At 37.7% G+C, this 21,053-nt stretch overlaps 1 protein-coding gene across 3 annotated transcripts; it reads right to left on the reverse strand.

Moving 5' to 3' along the window:
- Positions 1-11,427: 11,427 nt before the first annotated feature.
- Positions 11,428-19,519, reverse strand: chrdl2 (chordin-like 2). Of its 3 annotated transcripts, none has more exons than XM_041232550.1 (11): positions 19,280-19,519; positions 17,768-17,880; positions 16,984-17,077; positions 16,358-16,503; positions 15,953-16,046; positions 15,388-15,464; positions 14,552-14,720; positions 13,947-14,141; positions 13,147-13,320; positions 12,677-12,773; positions 11,428-11,986 (listed from the first exon to the last, which is right to left on the reverse strand). In XM_041232550.1, the coding sequence occupies exons 1-11, from the start codon at positions 19,353-19,355 to the stop codon at positions 11,932-11,934; spliced, it is 1,290 nt and encodes a 429-aa protein (XP_041088484.1). In that variant the 5' UTR covers positions 19,356-19,519; the 3' UTR covers positions 11,428-11,931. The 3 variants fall into 3 exon arrangements, with proteins under 3 accessions (XP_041088484.1, XP_041088483.1, XP_041088481.1); XM_041232549.1 differs by having other exon boundaries at positions 12,681-12,773; positions 16,358-16,500; positions 19,280-19,517; XM_041232547.1 differs by having other exon boundaries at positions 12,681-12,773; positions 19,280-19,517.
- Between the last annotated feature and the right edge of the window lie 1,534 nt (positions 19,520-21,053).

Genomic DNA, 21,053 nt, shown 5'->3' on the forward strand with positions numbered 1-21,053 from the left:
TATTTCCCTTCTGAGTGGCTGTGATTCCAGCCAAGAGTGTAAATCAATATGTGAAAAGTTACTTTATTCACAGGATCAAGCTGTATCTGAAATCTAGTGTTACATTCTAGTTGTGTAATGCCATGATTTGTATGTTTCTCTACAAAGCTTCATGTTTTATTAGATTTTTAAAATCAGATTTAGGAGAAACAGGCCAGGAGAAACTCTCCTGAAGAAACAAAGCATGACATGAATTGTTTATGTATTGTAAATTGATTTTTGAGTGCTAGTGAAATTATCTTTATACAAAAGCATAAACACGTTCTGATTAGGTAATAAAAAAAAATGTACCCCTTCATTAACCATATAATGAATTGTGTGTGCCTGTTTATTCTGGACTTTCTCTTGTGAACCAGATTCTATACGAAGTAAACCAAATGTAAATTATCTCTATCAAAATAAGTGAAAGATTCACAAAGTGAGTCTGCTTGTTAAGACATTTTATATCCCCTGCTAAAAATCTGAATGAATATACATATGGATATTCATTAAAGTACTTGTTTGCAAGCAGCAGATCAAGATGCTATTTCTCAATGTGCCAATAGGTGGTGCTGATGCATTCTTCACTCTCGCGCCTCCCTTAAATCGCTGTAGAGTACAGTGAAATGATAAACAGCTATTATAGAGAAGAAATGAGAGATTCTAACCCCATTTCCACAATAAGAATGTTATTTTCTTAGGCTTGATCCTCACTTTAGTTTTCTAAAAAGCTGTAGAAGGTGTTGCTTAATATTTCTATGACTTTTCACAATTTAAACCTGGAATCTGCTGTTTTTAGTTTGTAATTGATTTGTTTGTTTGTGTGCTTGTTTCACCTGGCAATACTTTTTGTTGAACTGAGCCACCATTAACAGATACCATTTCTGTAGCTGCTCTCAGCCACTAAGTGGACCTATTAAGATGATGCCAACTTTGGAACGTTAGCAAACACTGAGCCAAATTGACTCCAGTGCCGCGTTGTTTTTTCTAAAGGAATGTAACAAACTAGCAGTGATATTTATCTAGCAAAAAATTTCAAATGTGTACATAAGAGCCCTTGAATTAACACACTGAAATATTTAATAACCTTTTGCATCATTACTCAAAGACAATGGCTGAGGGCAAACCAAGGCACATTTGTAGAGCTTTTAACTATAACAGTGGTGCATCACACTCAGATATGATTGTTTGCTAAGTATGCATTATTACACAATGGTACCTACAGTGTAGCAATATGAAGTTAATGTGCCTGTATTTTTTTAATTTAGTGTGTCCGATTATAATTTTTTCCCCCGATTTGCTTTTCTTCTCGTCGCAGCAATTCCCCACATGGCTCAGGAGACCTGCAGATTCAGTGGGCGTCCTCCGATCCCACCACCAAGCCAGCTTCCTTTTTCACCCAGGAACTTGTGAGTAGATGTCAGAGAGCTACCGGCCTGTGGAGGACAAAGCCCAGCCCTGCAGGTGTCTGCTATGAGCTCACTGGGTGCCTGGCCAGCAGGGTTCGCTGTAGAGCGATGAGGAGACAAAGTCCCTGATGGTTTTACCTCCCTAACCCACAGGAGCGCCTGAGCCAATGCAATACTGCCTTTGGAGCCCCCAGAGAAGGCCGGCCTACTTTGCACAGCCAGGACGCGAACCTGCGCTGTATGACACTCCTCCTACCACATGAGCCATTAGAGGACTCAATGTACCTGTATTTTGAAGTGTATTCATAATTGAATATGTTAAAGAAAAAAAATGTTGCAATATTGGGAGTGCATGACACATAAATAGTAATTAAAGAGAGGAAACAGATCATGCATTGTTCTCATTAAAAAAAAAAGTTGTCATGTTTTTTTTTTATGTGTTTTGTGAACTGGTTTCATTCAATCCACACTAAACTGAATTTGAGCCTTTGGGTTCTGGAGATGAAAAATAAGTGTTACAAACATTAGGCGCCAACCTGTCTCCTGGGGGGAACAAACTGAAGCCCAACTGGCTATGAGGGATTATAACTCATCCCTGTGGAAGACAATGGAAAAGTAAATGCCATGGTTCAAAGAGTAATTTCGGTCTTTATAACTTGGCACCAGCAGCGCAGAGACGGTGATAAACGATTTCCAGCTTTCTCTTCAAAGGTGAGCCTGTAGGGGCCGGGAAAGGATCAGGAGCATCTGGAGCGTCATCTTTCCAACTTTTCTTTCTGTATTTGTTTTGTAAAGGGTCTACAGTGCACAGGATCCCTGCTGTCTCTGATTGTTGTTGGTAAAGATCCTGAGTAAAGTATGTTTTTATGTGAGCCTCCTCGAGCAGACAGAGCCAGAGTCGACCCCGTCATGCAGCTGCTGCAGCTGCTTCTTCAGCTTATTCTGTATGATGATTGCCAGTGTTATTTATTTTTAATGTTTTACCAGGAAATCCTTCCTAAGTCGTAACATCATATGCAACCAAGGGGTCGTTGGATGAACTCCATCAACTCCCTTAGATTGTTTATTATAAGAGTAAATGGTTTCTGTGGTTCTGTACAGGGGCACCCCAGTGTTATAAAGCTGGCTGTCAATGAGGCTACACTGACACTTTCTAACTTTTGAAAATGTTCACAATACCTCAGTTGGAGCCTCATAACCCCATCACTCTTAAAAAACAACATCCCCTAAAAATATATAGTATACAATCAATGTAAAACTGAATCAGTCTTGTCAGCAATATATTTATATTAGGAATTGTGAGAGTGTTCTTCTGCTTCAGTTTATCCTTGCTGTGTGTGGGAGAGCCATGCTTGAGAGTAATGTTTAAGGTGCCAAGTACACAGGATCCTTTATCATAAGGGTTATAGAAAGAAATATTATTAAACTGCCTTGTTCTTAATTGTATAGAATTCCATTCAATACTTGGGACTTTTCATTGACTATAGGAAAAACCTATTTTCTTAAAGGAATAATATTATATATATATATATATATATATATATATATATATATATATATATATATATATATATATATATATATATATATATATATATATAATGCCATATTAAATATGGTTGGAGCCCTCTTTGTTTAAGTGTCATTTGGTGCTACTCCTATTCAGATCTGATGGACACCACTGCCACACCAAATTAATTGTCACTTGCCAGTTAGTGCTGAGGTGGTTTTGGAAGGCTGCTGAGAAATAGTTAGAATTGGGAGACAAATCTTGCATAGCTCCCAATGAGAGTAGTTTCTAATCTTTTATCAAATATGAGTACAAAGTCATGTGACAGAAAGAGAAGCAATATGATCGTTCCTGTCCAATCTTGTCGAAGTTGAGTACAGTACACTGTGAGAGTGTGCCGAGTACTCAGAACATATGAGTTTTTGTTCTGAATATGGGAATTTTTCAGCGCATGAACACTAAAAATACGTAAAAAGCATATTGCACAATACACACAAGGTTTTCACAATCAGAAATTCTAGTTAAAGAAATAAAGCCATTGGCAGATATGCATTTTATGGTACTTCTGGTATATTAACCTACCAACTTCTGGTAATCTCATCTGAGTAAGATCTAAGTACTACTACCTGTACAAGTGTGACACCTCTGAATACTAGAAATGTATGTTCTGCACACCCCTAGTACACAGTTTATGAAATAGATAGTATTAAACATATATTTTAGGAGGTGACATTTGTATGAGAAGGTATGGACTCTCCTGCTCTAGAAATAAGGATATCTCTGTCCTTGACAGCAACAGTATAGTTCTAGAAGCCAGCTGCATCACCTCTGTATCTTGAAATGGTTCCACAGTTCAGCTATGCCAGCTCTTACTAACCTTCTGAACAAATACACAGCTTTGAGTTTCACAACTGGATGCCTCTATCTTTGTTTTTTTGTCTCCGAGCGTACGATTTCAATTAGACTCCAGTTACATGGCTCAGCAGATGTGGAACGTATTTCTCAGCCCAGGTGGAATAAATCAACTGGCATTTAAAAAAAAAAAAAAAAAAAAATCCATGTTATTACATTTAATCTGCCCTGTAGCTTAAGATTTCTTCTGAAAGCTCAAAATCCTTTTAATATGAACTCCACAACTGCCTGATAAGCTCCTTTTTTATATTGTTTTTCCCGTTTAAAGACGTTTGTTCTGTCACAGAGCTGTGCATTTATATCTTTTTTTTAACGCATGTTTCAACAGGTTACTTATTTATATATTTTTGTATTCATTCCAGGAATAATCGTTGTAATATTTTTCTCATGAATAGATGGGAGGCAAGACAGAGAAAGCAGGGAAAGTGTTCTGACAAATTATATTAAGTGATGTATGAAAGGGATCTAGAAATGTAGGCATTTATATAATTTTGAGAGCATTCTAGTTTAAAATGAAGCATAATATGATTAATCTTGATACTGCCAGGAAAACAAGTTTCAAAAGTATCACAGATTTGAGTCCAGGCTATGTCACAGCCGACCGTGACCGGGAGCTCCCAGGGGGTGGCGCACAATTGTCCGAACGCTGCCCGGGTAGGGAGGGTTTAGGTCGGCAGGGGAATCCACGGCTCACCGCGCATCAGCAACCCCTGTGGCCGATAGGGCACCCGTGGGTCTGCAGTGGAGCCTCCAGATCTGTGTTGTCCTCCAGCACTCTAGGTCTGGTGGCCTCGCTGTGGATCTGCAGTGTGAATAATGCCGGATTGGCAGGAGCACGTTTTGGAGGACATGTTCCCGAGGCTTGGGGACGACTAAATTCAATTAAAATTGGAGACGGCTAAATTTAATGACATTGTGCGCCTGTCTGTAACAACCAGTTGTGTCTGTGTCTGAACAACAGTGGAAATAGGAATAGGTTCCCCTGGAAAAACCAATCAAGCCAGTTCCATAATCCAGCAGAGGGAGAGCAGAGGAACAAAATGAGGGGGCTCTTGTATTTCTGTCTTGAACAGAATTAAACAGCAGTGGGGGTCCACAATCCAAAGTACATTTTTTTTTTTGCAAGAACCTTACGAAAGAAGATCCCCCCTCATGACAAAATAAATGATATTCTAAATTGATTTTTCATCAGAGTACTCCTATTTTCACCAGCTTTGTGAGAACAATTTATGTTTTTGTCAGACGAGTGGCGAAAAAAGATTTTAAAAGATAAAATAAAGACATTTCTCACGCACAAAATGAAAAGAAAACATTACAGTCAATCTTATGGAGTCCCAATTATAAACAGACATGGTATGATTTACTAAAGATATATGATTTTCAGACAGTTTTATTATTTTTTTTTTTAAACTGAAAACAAAATGTCCACTTTTTTTTCTGACGAAAGAAGATTAGACCGTCGCAAAAAAAGGATATTTTTTTTGTGAGGCTAATTCCTTTCTCGAGATCAAACATCTAACTGCAAGAGTTGTACTGAGCATGCTCAGAACCAAAATTGAACAGAAATTGGGGTTTAAAGTTAGATATTTGAAAATATGTTGAGAATATGTTTGTACAATTGGACCACTTCTCCGATTGTTCCTGAAACATAGAGATCATAGAATTGAAAAGGTAAGATCAGTGGATGTTCTCACAGTCACGTCCGTAATCTAAAAACACAATAACCAAAAACTTTAACCAAATATTTATAGTGGTCTAATGTGCGTAAGGAACTCATTGTCGTGTAGGCTCACATACTGCTCCAAAAAAAATGAAAAATCATAAACATCCTGATTGCAATCTTCAGACTACACACAAAAAAAACTGTAGCTCTCACTGTGATTGATTTGGGCTAGTTCTTTGAAATGCAGATGAACAACCACACTGATTTTATAATCCCATCCTGGACCCTTATTTCTGTTTAGCATTCTTGACTCATAGATTAACTGCATCCAAAGGCTTCAAAGAATATAATTTCAACAGTTGTAATTTATTTTTAAACTCTTCTTCATGATAAACACACTATGAGTAAATCACTGCAATAATTCAAACCACATTTGTACACACGCTCAGGGCTGGATGATATAATCACATTTGGCTTCAGAAGAATACATTGTTGAGTAATTGTCCAATAATGACACATAGATGAGGTGGGTGAAGCAGCCACTCTGTGAGAACAGCTGGTTAACAATCCCATTCGTTTATGAAGGAACAAAACCTTAGTGTAGTGGACGCCCAAGCAGTTTTACAAGTCAACTAAACTTGACCGGGGTAACAGTTGCCATTAAGGCACTTCTTTTCATAGGACATTGGGACTGCCTAATAAATTCCAAAATTAGAACCTGTGGTGCATTCATCCAATCTGAACAGAGCATGCCAGTATCGCAGAGGACATCTGTTAGATCTGACAAGTGTTGGATAGCAAATTAAAAAATGAACTGTCATCTCGTCGGTAGTTTGGAGATCTGACTTCGACATGGCCTGCTCCTTGTTAGGTAAACATATGCTGCCTGACTGTACCGAACAAGCATGATTGCTAATATACATAGTGTCTGTGGTATTCACAGCTTTTTTTTTTTAAATGCCACATGATATTGATTTTAAAACCCTGGTGAAGGATAAGAATATATGCTCTGCTTTAATGGCTCTTAGAGGAGGTCAGTGCATGAGGTTAGTTTTAGTCCTGTGCAAACAGGCTAGTCTCTTCATTGTTTTCTTTAGCAGTCTAGGAAACACCAAAGAGGTCCTGTGAAAGGATAGCGTCAGAAATAAGCCTCAAAGCCAGGAAGCTGCTGTGAAAGCACTGCTGCTCATGTTTATTTACAAAAATAAATGAAATAAACACAAAAGCACAGGAACAAATAAACAAGGAACAATGACCGAAATAAAGAGTTACATGTGCAGGGCTTCCTCCCTGTCACAGGGTTATAGTGTTGTGAGGGGCTATTTCTATCTGCCATCTATATCAATAGAATATAACCTGAATATAACGTATAATATAGCTTGGTCAGTTACAAGGTATTGTTAATTGATACACCAGCATCTGGAAGAGTACAATCGAGTGCAAAATAAGGTGTAGTTTACTACGCAGCTAACCACTTGTCCAATTGTACCGGAAACTTGAAAAGGGCATTCTTTATAACAAGTTATTGAGCGTGTCTGAATTTGTCAATCCCCATGACGCATTGAGGTTTTACATATATCTACAGAAGCGCTTATTGAATTGTGATGAAACCTGGTTTGGACATTCTTTAGCACAAGTTATCAGAACCAGAGTATCCAAATGTGGGCGTCTCGAGACATCTGTCCACCTGTCACTACCTCTAGCTTTAAAAAAAAAAAAAAACAGAAAAACAGAAAAACATCATCTTGAAAAGATAAATTCATCTATAATGTAAAGAGATCTGATATATATATATATATATATATATATATATATATATATATATATATATATATATATATATATATATATATATATATATATATTACACACAAAAATAGTTGGGCATTACAGGGTTAAAGTTAAGGAATTATCGCAATTGGGAATGTCACAACAAATACTTTCAAAACAGGGGATTCACACCCCACAAATCCCTTACTGTTTTGACTTTAAGTTAGATGTCCACTGATACCACGGATGTATCTTTCAATTCAGACAGCAAACCACACCTGACCCTGCATGATGTCATGCTGATAAAAGACCTTGATATAGAAACACAGTGTGTTTCTGTTTTTCTGCGGTTAAGTCCTGCCTGTTTGATCTCCTCTTATCCAGAGTGTGTGAAGTTAAGTAACGAGTATTGAATGCCCCGGGCATGAATGCAATGTTATTTTAAGTTTTTTGTGATTCTGTTTTTGAGCAAAAGCAAAGTGGAGATGTCTCAGTCGCACGTTTGTTTTGGTGATGCCTTTCCGCACCAGGAAATGAGTGCTTCATCTGTTCCTTTTACTGCAATAACACAAGCGCGCAAGTTCAGTAAAACTGACAGCTTTTGAATAAGTGGACCTCAGGTATTAGAGCATAAGGAGCCGGGATTCAAAGCTTGGGGGGAACTCAAGCATTGATAATTGAGCAGACGGCTTGTTGTAAAATAATTCATTCTCATAGATGTGGCTACTTTCCGAGTTGATTAAGGTGTTCAGATAACCCTTTCTGTGTCTGATCTGAACTGTGTCAAGTAGCTTTTATGTAGAACACGGTCTGTTATAATTAGTAATCAGGTGATTAGATCTTAGCCAGTTCTCTACTGGTAATGCAGCAGTTGTATGGGTGTTATCAGTGCTGCAATAATGCGACTTGTCTTTTCTGCTAAAACTGTAAAAGGCATTAGGCCCTTCTTTTAGTGCAAAGGCCTTTAAAGTCATGAACAAGAGCAGTGCTTTATAATCGTGGCGTATAGGGGACATGATCGTACACAAGATAAGCACATTTGCTTGTAAGCAGCATATCAATATTAGAAATTAGTTGAATAGAAATACAAAAAATTAACATATTTTAGAAACCCATCTCCAAGCGTTTAATATCTGGTCTTTTATCAATTTTACTTGTACAATTTACCATGCTGTTGTATAGTAATGCAAATTTATTAAAGTTTTGCATTTACTGTTATTTTATGATACTTGGACATAGCTGTATGGGCTTCTTTATGAATCCAAAGGAGAAAGTGCATTGTTTATAGAACACAGTGCATACCCAAGTCAAGCACCAAGTATAGGCACATGCTGCAAATCATGCGATTATACTTAGGGAATAAAAGAAAATCACCCTTTTGCAAATCATCACAGCAAATCAATGAAACCCTGGCCGCCCATGCTGACACCCCATTGAAAGTGTTATGGTCTTAGGCATTTCAACATTTTTGTCCAACCCTATACCCTGTACCTAAGCTTTTCACCACAGTCTCTCATTCAGCCAACACACAATCCACTGCAGAGGTGCTACAGTCTCTAGCACAGGTTATCCAAGGTCGGGATTCAGATTTTTAAGGCACATTTAAGCCATGTGTGCTGCCTATTGGGCACTCAACGCCAGGTCCAAATCTTTTCACACAAACAACTGGCCTTTCCAACCTGATTTATAACCACTGACTGCACCCATCTGTCTGGATACAGCTTGACGCCAGGACTGAGCGCACGTCGAAGTGCACATCGTTCCACAGGAAGGCTCCCAGCATTCATCACCTGCACTCACCACTGTCACAAGGCCAGCCACGACGTTCATTTCTGATGCATGGCTGGCTGCTGATTCTCTGCCTAAGCAAAGTCATTTCTTCAGATTTCCTTAAATACGAATATTCTCCTCACTGCCAATTGGGTATCCACAGATACCACTTTCAGATTAACTCCAGTGAAATGTACATTCAGTTAACTTCAAAATGCTGTTTGGATGCAGTGTAAAAAACATTAAGGAATGCTGCTGTCTCTTTATGGTGAATCCAATATGGCTAAACATAGTTTAAGGTTTTGTTAATAGTTGCTGTATCTAGAAATGCGTTCTAAACGTATTGATTAAATCAGTTCATTTCAATGTCAGTCGTATTTAAGAAATTCTAATTATGATATTTGTTGCGCAGAGATTAGGAAAGGAAATCTGGGACCACATTTAAGGTAAGGAGTCAGAATAACCAGATCGGACAAGCTGCATATGAGGGCTGTCTTTGAATCCTGAGATATGAAAGAGGACCCCCTCCTCCACCAACACTCACCATAGTCCTTTCAGCAGCTGGGAGCTATCAGGATCCCTTCATCGCCATACTCATCAGTGCCGCTCAGACATAACAAATTACCAGAGATTTCAGCTCAACAGCCAGCGGAAATAATTCACAGCTTCATTGTGTTACAATTATTGCCTGAAACTGTACAGCTTCTGTTTCAAGATTTTTTTTTTTTTTTTCAGGCCTGCAGTGAGAGAAGAGGAGTCCTGTCTGGACATTGTGTGTGAGGCCTATACAAGGAATCATTGTTGTAAGCAGAAGGGAGAATCAGGGTGGTTGAGAAGGGACATTTCAAAGCACAGGCTTTGCACCCTCTAAGTTCCTAAAGTCTTTGGAAAGTTTAAATATATATTGAGTTCTCTTTGAAAAAACACAGCAAAGCACTGTAAATGCATATAATAAGCATGGGGAAAGCATTGCAAACTGAAAGATGTGTGTGTGCATTTTTTAGGATTCTCTGCAGTAACATTAGGAGGACAAAGTCTTCAATACTCTTTTTCGTGCATCTAGACATTGGAAGCAAATGTAAGGGCTGATCCAGTATGCCCCACCTGTTGTGCTAGCGCAGGCTGTTGACTCAAGGCAGTGACAGGTTACAGCTGCAAGAGAACTCCCAGCTGCTCCTGGCTGCGCTGCCTTTGCCAAGGTTGGCGTAGTGATGTCAAGGGCAATAAATGGAACAGAACATTTGACTTACAGTAACGAAATCTGAAGACTAGCAGGCTTTTCTATTGTCCCATATATTATAGTACCTTCCAAAGTAAAAATTAAAAGCAAACTTGCATACCATTGTAGCCTTCATAGATATGACACAACTTTCGAACTTAATTTGTCAGATAGCTAACTTCAGGTCCATTATTGGGTGATAATGGGCCTATAATTATATAATAGTTTTGTGAATTACGTAATTTGACGTCCATTAGAATAATCAGTGTATAGCATAGGATACTCCAGGACATACTGGTAAAGCTTGTAGAGAAACCAGAGTCTGAGGTTAGGATTCATGTACAGCCTCTAATGCTATCAGTCTGGTCCTTTTTTATGTTTTATGAAAACAAAGAATGATAATCTGATTCAAGTGTCTTTGTACTTCAAAAGGGGCAAAGCCTCTTCCAATCTGTGAGCTGGCAAACTCCAAAGTGGTTAAAACTCCTGACCCACATTTATATAAATTAACAGTGGCCTATTGTTGGACTCATCAAGTTAGATAACTATGACCCCTGAAATAATGAACGATTACATTGACACTGGGCTACAAATTACTGGCACAGACGGTGAGAAACATTAGCTAACAAACTCCAGTGAAGAACCACATTCAACAGAGGCAGCCTTTGAATATAGTATAGAAGAATCTTGGGGAGTACAGAACCACTTAGATTTCTATCTGCTGTGTTTAATCTTTTTCAGAACTGGTGAATGATAGCTGTAGTTGTTAGGCCCACATCAATCCAAAGATAACAATTTGTCTATTTGTTCACACCTTCATTTAAGTATCTGCAAATGTGTTATTAGATTTTAAAGGTTATTAATAGTTTATTACAGTAGCATTTTAGTGACACAATATTAGTGTAAAGCTCAATGTCATGTTCTAAAGGGATTATATATAAGGGCTCTTATATAAGGGATTATTATATAAGGGCTCTTATAAATGCTTTGTTTATAACACTGCTATAGCCTGATTATAGTTTTAGTCACCTTTATAATATAATGATACATGTATTATTATAAATAATCCTTAAATTAAAGCATTACCATTTTTACCTGAACTTTGTAGGAAAACTGTGCCTTTTTTAAAGGAAAACAGAGTATCCAGAACAGTTCATAATATAGCCATTATTTTATTACATTTGTATCAATACTGTTGGACAATAACAGACTGCTGCTTAAGTTTCCACCTCAGCCCTATAGTGCATTACTTTTCAGTCACGATAAGCATGGCTTCCTTCTCAAGGTACTACAAGTTAATATATCTGCATATGTTGATGCACATTCAATTGAGTCTCTGTTTAGCTAGAAGGTAACCCAGGTACAGTAAAAGAACAGCACTATCCTGTCTGGACATTTTGCCTGTGATTCTTTTTAAGCCTGCAGCTCAAGTGCCTAAACAGAACTAACTGCAATGTGTACAGAAGCTGTTTTCTTCTCCTGATACAAGGGTTTACAGTGTGGTATCGTCCTGGCATGGTGATAATGGAAGGCAGTGGTAAAAGAGTTCCTTGTTCACAGAGTGCTGTTTAAGCTGGAGAGTTAAGTGGCACACAGTCTGTCCATTTTTTCTGGATGTAAAAACTGTGCAACTTCCTTAATTCCTTCATCACACATTCTGCTATCTGTGGCTTCCTTTATCTTGGCTTCTTGTTCCCGGAACTTTTTCCAAGTCTCTAAATGAAAAGAAGAGAGATGCAAGATCAGCTTGACTTGATCTTCATTCCCTCTGATAAGTAAGTGGGCTGCAGTAGCGAGAGGCAGCATTTTCAATGGGCATTTCAAATATGTATGTTTAAATGTATTAACTTGAATTTATGAGGAATTTAATCATAACATGTATTAGGTTCTTATAAAAAGGAGAGTTCAGATTATCTTTAGTTTACCTATGTCAAAAATAATATTGAAGAAATCTCTCATTACAAAACTGGTAACATTACCATCATTTGGGGTTTTTCAGATGTTTTTGAAAAAAAAAAACAGCTTTCTTAAAATTAAAAAAAATAACAGTGGAATTTTAAAAGTTTATTATTTTAAAGGTAGTAGGTTCCCTTTTAGAAAGAGAAAAAGAGAGGAAGAGAGAGAGAGAGAGAGAGAGAGAGAGAGAGAGAGAGAGAGAGAGAGAGAGAGAGAGAGAGAGAGAGAGAGAGAGAGAGATAGACTTGGCAACTCAAACAAAGCCTACTGTTCCAATGTTACTCTACCTAATTAGACCTATTTTTTAAGCTGGGCACCTACTGCACCTACTTAGTCATATACTTAGGAATTCACTCTGAAAAGCACCACGAATGCATTATGTAGCCATAAAAAGGCACTAATAAAAATACATTTTACATCTGGCCCGGCTTAATTTCATCACAACGTACCTACCCTCATCTAGCCTGGTCACCAATATGAAGTTTTCTGGTTGCTCTGCAAACTCCTTCTTCTGAAGCGTCTGAACTTCCATTAAATGGAGTATTCCTGGCGAAGGCATGGGGAAAGATACAGGTTACTACAGTAGACGAGCAAAAACCATGGCAACGGCTGTTGTGCTCCAAGCCAGCCCCCCTCATGAATTCAGTGACAGCTGTGTAGACGTCAGCCCTGTTTCAATAAATGTGCTGAAATACAGAGCTCTCTTTACCATCTTATGTTGCTTTCAATTGCTTTCAGTGTTGCTGCAGAAATATAGAATTTTAGAATGGTTTTACATGACTCTTGTTAAGGTGCTTTGAGCAGCCTTCTGGGACGTATATTGAGTTCTAAATGCCCTTTTCTTTCACTGCATTGTTGGAAGTACCTAGTCTTTATTATATGGTGAAAAAAAATGCCATTTAATTAAGGCGCCACATACCTTCTACAGTCTTCCAGACATATATCTCGATATCCACAGCTCCTTCTCTTTCAATGGCAATTTTTCTAACGGTGCTGTCTGTATCAGACTCTGATGGGGATGCAACTTTATAAACCAACAGGTTATTACTGTATGCTTGGAGGCACTGTGTCCTGTTTGTTTCTTCTTTTGTTTCTGTTGACAAATCAGTGAGGCATAGTCAGTGAAAGCTCTTACCAGCTCATCAAACACTCACACAGCAGTTCAGCTCAGAGTCGTTCCCAAAAAGCATGTACAGTATGTCTGTAAGCACCCTGCCTCTTCTGTGCAGAAGTTAAGACACTTGCTCTCTGCGTGGTCGCCGGTTCACACCTAGCCTGCTATATTGATACCGTCACTCAGATTCTCATCAACTGCAGAGGAAAAGGAGGGAAGAGTGTCTCACGCAGTGCTGTGTGTTGCGCTGCCGTAATGGATTCTGACCCATGCTGGTGAGATCAGGTTAAAAGCTTTTCAAAACGCATATGAAAGATATGTTTTTCTGTGTTTAGGAGAAATACTTTTGACTGATTGTTATTTGTACTTTACTACTGATTTATTGTTTAGTTTGTATATACTGCACAGTAGGTCGAAAAATTCACTGATACATATTACGTTTAACAATTGAATGGGCAACATTTTTTAACAATGGAAGGCCACTATTGAAAGTTTGCAATACTTAGAAATACTAAAGGAACTGAGATTCAATGACTAATGTAATTGACACTCACCTTTGAAGACCTTCCACTGCCACTCCACTAGACTGGTACATCTTCACATACCTGGACATGTCTTACAGCACTTCCCTTCAGGCTTCTCCGGGTACTGGCAGGGATATTCGCTAGGGCAAGTGATCTTCCTGCACTCCTGTTTGCCATCCTTACATGTGCACAAGATGCACTCCAGAAGCCTGTGAGGCCGCAGAACTGGGTGCCACACCTCTCCGTGGGAATACGTCTTTCCACTGTATACACAAGCTGATATAAGGCACAACTCTTCATCAAACTGGGCCGCCATGAACGCCATATAGTCTTACTCTCAATGCCTAGCACAGGTTAGTATCAGAAGATGGGAGTAAAAAGAGGTCTGTATGCTGCACTTTCATTTTAACACACCGAGAGAACAGCTTGTTCAATTGGGATACAACTTGCGGACCTGCATTAGCACACAACAAAATCTGGCTGTCAGTCTGTCAGACCCAACAGATCAAGTCCTCTTTATTACCCCTGTAAACCCCATGAGTCAAAACTAATAAACAACAAGCCCCCTGAATTGCATGCCTGAGTTTATTTCAGGGTTTGTAACTTTTGTAGGTGAATTTCATCAGGAGGATGCTTCAGATATGCACCTTTACAAAGTCCATTTGTGACCCCACATTGCTAGTTACCTCTTCTGTGTTTCTCCTGCAGGACGATCTTCACTGTGGTCCCAGTGGCTCCCTTGTGCCAGAAGGTTTTGAGGTTTATGCCCCTGGAGGTGCTGTTCAGAGTTGATGGGGTCGCTTTAACTGCTCTTGTTTTGATCTGCTCCCCTGAACACTGGTCCTGAGAATGCCTCTTGCATTTCAGGGGACAGAAATGAACAATGTTTGGGTTACAAGATGAACTAAGAAAATGAACACGGTCACAGTACAGAGTTCGAGTGGCTGACCGGGTTCCACTCTTTTCTGTTGAGGATGTACACAACTTTGATGCACCTTGTTGAGAATGGATTTTATCACTGATCATTACGGGAGCAAGTAAAGCATATCCTACACTATATACTGGTACTTCAATACTGCCATTTTTGCCATGCATTGCATTCTTATGCAGTCATTTATTTCTAGCCTGAGAAATCACTCATAATCTTCAGAACAGATTATTAAATAACAATGTCGTTAATGTCATGTGGTATGTGTAGTGTATTAGATGTGTGTTGGTCAAGGTAGATATAGTATGAAATACAGAAGGTCCCTGACATGAGCTTAAATTGCAATTATTACTCATGAAAATAAATAAGAGCTGCATGGCTTTTATTTAATTGTACAGTGTAACATAGTTTTGAATTATTAAACAGTCTGCAATTTTGTAAACAATAATAACCAGTACATGTATAAAGCATTGTGGCAGAGCTAAGCATAGCAACTGTAATATGGAAACATGGTTTATTTCCTGTTAAAATAATTTGTATTTGTACACATTGTCTTCTACTAAAATAATACAATTACAAGAAATAAATACTTACAACACCTCTATTCAGTTGCAGTTGTTCTCCTTCTTCCACTGATGCATATTTAGGATTGGCAGGAGAATCTGAATGGTCTAAAATCCAGCAGAAAGGGAAACGGGACAGAGGTCAAACCCAATCTTCTGTTCTTGGTTGACTTAAAGATGTTATTGTCCCTGCATGTCTCCCCGGCGACGGTTTAGCAGCAAATGGGGTTACATACCCTATATTTAATGGGGTTACACACCCTTTATTTAATGGAGTTACACACCCTTTATTTAATGTGGTTACATACCCTTTATTTAATTTTTTTTCCTGTGATTTAAAAAGTGGGATTGAAGTAGATAAGTGGAACCAATGAGGTCACACAATGCCTCTATCTTTCACAGGGTACCCATAATCCCAGTTTGGAATGAGCAGTCGTGTAAATTGTTACAACTACAGATTTGACATTTGCCCCCCATCTCCAAATTCAAAGTTAGCTCACAAGTAAAGGCCACCACTTCATTAGATGACTGTTCATGGAAACAACAGCATATAATAAAAAAGCTAATTGGAATTTAAAAAAAAAAACTGCAATTACCCTTGCAAAGCTGGCAGCATGTGTCTGGTACAGACACTGGCGTAGAGCAAGTCAGTTTCAGGCATGTCCTCAGACCGCAGAAGATGTTTCCATTCTATAAACAATTACAGTAAGTACGTAAGTCGGTTGGTAAGCTAGTAATTGATTTTACATTTCTCTTCACCGATACCAATCTCCTGGCATGAAGCTCATATTGCTCCAATAAAGGGCAGGAAGGCTCAGGTATTGATCAGACCTATCAGAGGACTCCCCGGCATCTTTTTGTTTTGTTTTACGTTGTTTTCAAACATTTTTGGCTGGCTTTTAATGTAATATTTCTTGATTTGTAGTGTATTATAATGTATTTTAATTTCACTCTTGAGTTGACTTGTCAGAGCGGCTATCCAGGTAAAACATTTCACTTACTGAACAGCTGCACAGCACACACTGATTCGGCTGTCTAGAAGGGAACAATTCATCCGAGCTGAACATCTCGCCTGCTTGGTAAATGGTCCCGTTGTACTGGCAGGACTTGAGGGGGGCTCTGAGACCCACTGGGCTTTTCGGTTCTGCTTTAGTAAAATAAATACCAGATAAATTCCATGTGTGTAGATATGCTGGCGATCCATGGGGGGATGACACCAGTTTATGTGTTATGATGCATTAAAAAACTAAGAATGCAGCAAGTGTATGCTATGCATTGCAGATCTTTCTGTGTGTGTGAACTAGTTCAGGCGTTATAATTCTAACCATATAGATTTACTTTTGAGTCTCCTGAAAGCACCAGATTATGAAATATTCCTTGTGCTAGTATTCATCAAGATTCACAGGCAAAATGTAACCACGTGCATGCTGCCAGTTTGCAGTTAGTCAATTTTCCCCAAGGAAAAGTTTTCATTAAGTTTTTCATGGGAATAAAAGTCTCAATAACAGTAAATAAAATATGGGGACTTATATAGTTGAAAAATATGTTTTTATTCTAATTCTCTATAAAATTGTGATAAAAGTACCTATTTATCACAATTTGAAATTCTATGGATCGTATTCCTTACCTGCACATCTCGGACAGCACTGCTGCGAATCGATCACTGGATTCTCACACTGAAGGACAGGACATTTAATGCTGTTGCAGTTCACATGGCCAGTCTACAGAGTTAAAGTAAAACATTGGTAGACTTTGACTAGCTGCACCGAAATAAAGAACATACTGTACACCGCACAGAAGAACTTCCAGAAACTGTTTATTGATTTATGCTTTATTAGAATGCTACAGGTATTGAAAAAAACACACCTTATGTTGGAGAATACTGCATGCATGGAGAATATTAATGGATAAAATAAGACCAATATCAAAATGTTGTCATAATAACCTAACCCTAACAGAAGTTTACTGAGGTACACAAAGGTATGCCAAATTAATAAGGCACAGGTAAGCATGGCAAAGCAAACTTGACTGCAAACTAAACGAATGGCACATGATCATAATACCCCACACTGCGATATATTAACTAGAAACACAGATCCTATTCAATGCAATGATACCAATATCCAGGGAGCTAGTTTTACCACCCCCCCTAACTTTTTAAAATATTAATTTCAGAGAAGTTACATGAAAAATAGCCTGAATTCTTTTTTTATTTTACCATATTGCTAATGACTTACCCACCCTAGAAGGATTTATTAGGATCTAGTCTGTCCCAAAAACACTGTGAAGATTATCTCTACCTGGGGTTGAGGTTCATCGCCAGATTTGGTGCTCAGATGATGGTTCAATTGTATGCAATGATTCTTTAAGCACCTTATGTATTGTGTTTAAAATTTAAAAAAAGAGGGTACCTCAGCGCATGTACATCGTATGCAGAACATGAAGCCATGGGGCTCAAGATAGGGGTGCCAGCTGTCCCCTGGACTGTAGCGCTTTTCTTTGAAAGTGCAGAATGTGTCCAAAACTGTGGAAACAAAGCCGTTTCAAGATCTTAGAAATGTAACAGCAGCACTGGAAAAAGATAGGCGGTACAAAAAAAGGACCACTGTGGGTAGCAAGGATGGCCTGTATTTAACACGATAAATCTGCACATTACTAGCCCACGCTCAGTCTGTCTGATCTACTGTCTTGTTCATTGTGACTGAAACTGACTTCCAACAGTTTTAGAATTCGTGTCGGGATGTCATTTGTAAACCAAATTAATCAATAGATAGATTTAAAAAAGTAAACTGTAATTGTTATTATGCTGTAGTAATAATCAAGTAATATTTAGAGGTAGATCAACGGGTTTAAGACCCAGATAACTGGATAGAAAAACTGATGACTTGGATCTGAGGGTCCATAGGAGACCCCTAGATGAAGGACTAGTGACACACACGGACCCAGATTAGATCTAGAGATAAAAAATCTGGAGCAATAAGCATTCCAAACCATCTCTCATATTCCATAAACCTGCTGTTCCATTATATCATAATAGGAATGGGAGTGCACCTGGAATTACAATCCATTCCAACTATTAGCATATTATCCTGTAAACTGTGTGATCTCTTTACCTTTCATGGGACAGTCACAGTGTTCACGAATCTTCCATTTTTCATACACACATTAAAATACTATAAAAGGTGAGCTGTAATTATACATGTTTATTAAACAATGAGAATACAGTAATTTGATTCATTTATAAATGTAAGTTGTTTTACATGCTTCATTTTTAATCAGTTATTATTTTATTTAAGATTTAAAATTGATCACATGCAAATAATAAACACAATTTTGAAATATTCATTTAGTGTATTTTGTACAGACCAGTACCAGTGTATACTGCCAGCTGACTGCCTTACTTTTGTCCATAATACTACAAGGTTGCAATAAAGAACCGTCTGAATGCAAACAACATTTTGTAAAGGCTTTTAATGTTTCATCATAATGTAAAATTGTTCTGAAGCAATACAGTATTACAACTATATACATAAATAGGTGTAATATTAAGCTAATTACCAAGCATGCAAGTAAGCAATTCAGTAAATATACATGGCACAATAATAATAATAATAATAATAAATAATAATAATAATAATAATAATAATAATAATAATAATAATAATACGTTTCTAATATGTAATATACAGATGTGTAATGCCATTCTTCCACTTTTAAAACACCCACCTATCTTATAATAATGAAATACAGTTTCATTGCTATTTAATGTCATTTCTTTGTTGTTTTCGTTGTGACTACTCTAAACCTGGCTCTATTCAACACGCTTAGTCTAATTGCGCAACCTGTCCCCATTTATCCTCAGGACAGTATTGCAAAATAAATATTGCGCTGATAATTTATTTTGTTCCTATTAGTCTACTTACTTTTTCTGGGTCTCGGGGCTTCTGCTTCAGAGTTGAAGTACAGGAAAAAACTCAAAAATAAGAAAAGGTGTTTCATGTCGGCGAGAATTCTTCCAGAAAATAAATACAATCATAAACTTTAAACGTTGCCAATGACAACAAAAAAATACTCTATGGTTGTAAAGAGACAGGAAAAGACCACAAAATACAGTGAGTAACTCCACGACAAATTACAAATGTAATCAAAACTTTTATCGACGATGCGCGCCTCCTACAGGAGATATGACACGGTGTTTTTGGTCTGAACAGGAATCGACTTTGATATCATGCGACTTTCTTTCCTTTTTTTGTATATATACTTTACCCTTGGTCAATTAAGCAAGCATGCATCCGCAAAATAAAATTACCTAAATAAAAAATTTCAAAACTATTATATATAATAGTTATTATATATGCTAGGTAATCGCATGTACTATATATATATATATATATATATATATATATATATATATATATAATATATATATATATATATATATAATATATATATATATATATAATATATATACTACTACAGTAGTACAGCATTACTATCTTCCCACATCATACAAATTACATCACTGTACTGTTAGTGAGGTGTTCTTGTTATTTCACCCAACCTTTTCAGGGCCACATTATTGTTATTATCAGTTGTAAAGATGTGCTCAGCCACTCCATCATATCTTATTAATTGTCATTGTCTGACAAAAATGACACAAAAGGATGCTTAGTTTTAATGTTGACAGTGATTTCTTGTGAAGAAGTAGTGACTGACATGCACAGTTACAGGCACAAGGAGTTGTCCTGCGTGACATTTCTGCAAGATCACTGTATCCTGTTTGAATTTCATATTTACTATAATTATACATACAGTAGTTAGAGACAGCTAATAGTGGAAGAACAGTCTGAAAGATTGCAGACATCGTGAAGGGACGTGCATAAAACAAACCATTCCATCAACCCGAGAAGCTAGTCCTACATGCAGTGGCTATGCTACTTAACCATAAGTGCCCATTATTGACAGAAATCCTGTTTCTTTAGCTATTCAACTGATCAATTAGCTTTACTATCAGTAGTTAATTACAGTGGTTTGCAGAAGTATCACCCCCTACCAATCATATCACATTTTGTTGAATTACAAATAATTTATTCATAGTTTTTCAAACAATTATTTTTATTCAAAGTTGTAGTGGTTAAACTGAACACTGTTATATGAGCAGGAAGATAAATGTCAGCAAAACTTGCAAAGATAATGTACAAAATGAAATGTACTGGTTGCATAAGTATTCGGTCGTTTAAATCAGCACTTGGTAGAAGCACCTTTCGCAGCAATTACGGCTATAAGTCTTTTTGGATAGGTCTCTACAAGTTTTGAATGGTAGGATAGTAAAATTTTTGCCCATTCTTCACACGAAAATTGCTCCAGTTCTGATAAGTTTGTTGGGAATCGTCGATGGACCGCATGGTGTTGACTGGGTGATGTGCAGTGTTGGGCTTGCACCAGACGTAGCACTTGGAATTGAGACCGAAAAGTTCTATTTTTGTCTCATCTGACCACAAAACCTTTTCCCACAGTATCACAGTATCTGCAGTATCATCTACATGCTTTTTCACAAACTCCATACGTGCTTTAAGATGAGGCTTTTTGAGTAATGGCTTCTTTCTTGACACCCTTCCATACAGGCCAGCTTTGGATAGGGACCAGCTTATTGTTGATTTGTAACACTGACTCCCATCTCAGACACAAAACTTTGCA

The sequence above is a fragment of the Polyodon spathula genome, chromosome 30 (assembly GCF_017654505.1).
Source record: "Polyodon spathula isolate WHYD16114869_AA chromosome 30, ASM1765450v1, whole genome shotgun sequence".
Classification (NCBI taxonomy): Eukaryota; Metazoa; Chordata; class Actinopteri; order Acipenseriformes; family Polyodontidae; genus Polyodon; species Polyodon spathula.

What these genes read in the sequence shown, in the direction of transcription:
- chrdl2 (XM_041232547.1), bottom strand. Translation starts at nt 19,355, where the DNA reads ATGAAACACCTTTTCTTATTTTTGAGTTTTTTCCTGTACTTCAACTCT. An exon ending in TGCAACTGAATAGAGGTGTT is followed by an intron (nt 14,721 to 15,387) that starts GTAAGTATTTAT and finishes CTGAAATGCAAG; the next exon opens with AGGCATTCTCAGGACCAGTG. An exon ending in GTGCTGTAAGACATGTCCAG is followed by an intron (nt 13,321 to 13,946) that starts GTATGTGAAGAT and finishes ATTTGTCAACAG; the next exon opens with AAACAAAAGAAGAAACAAAC.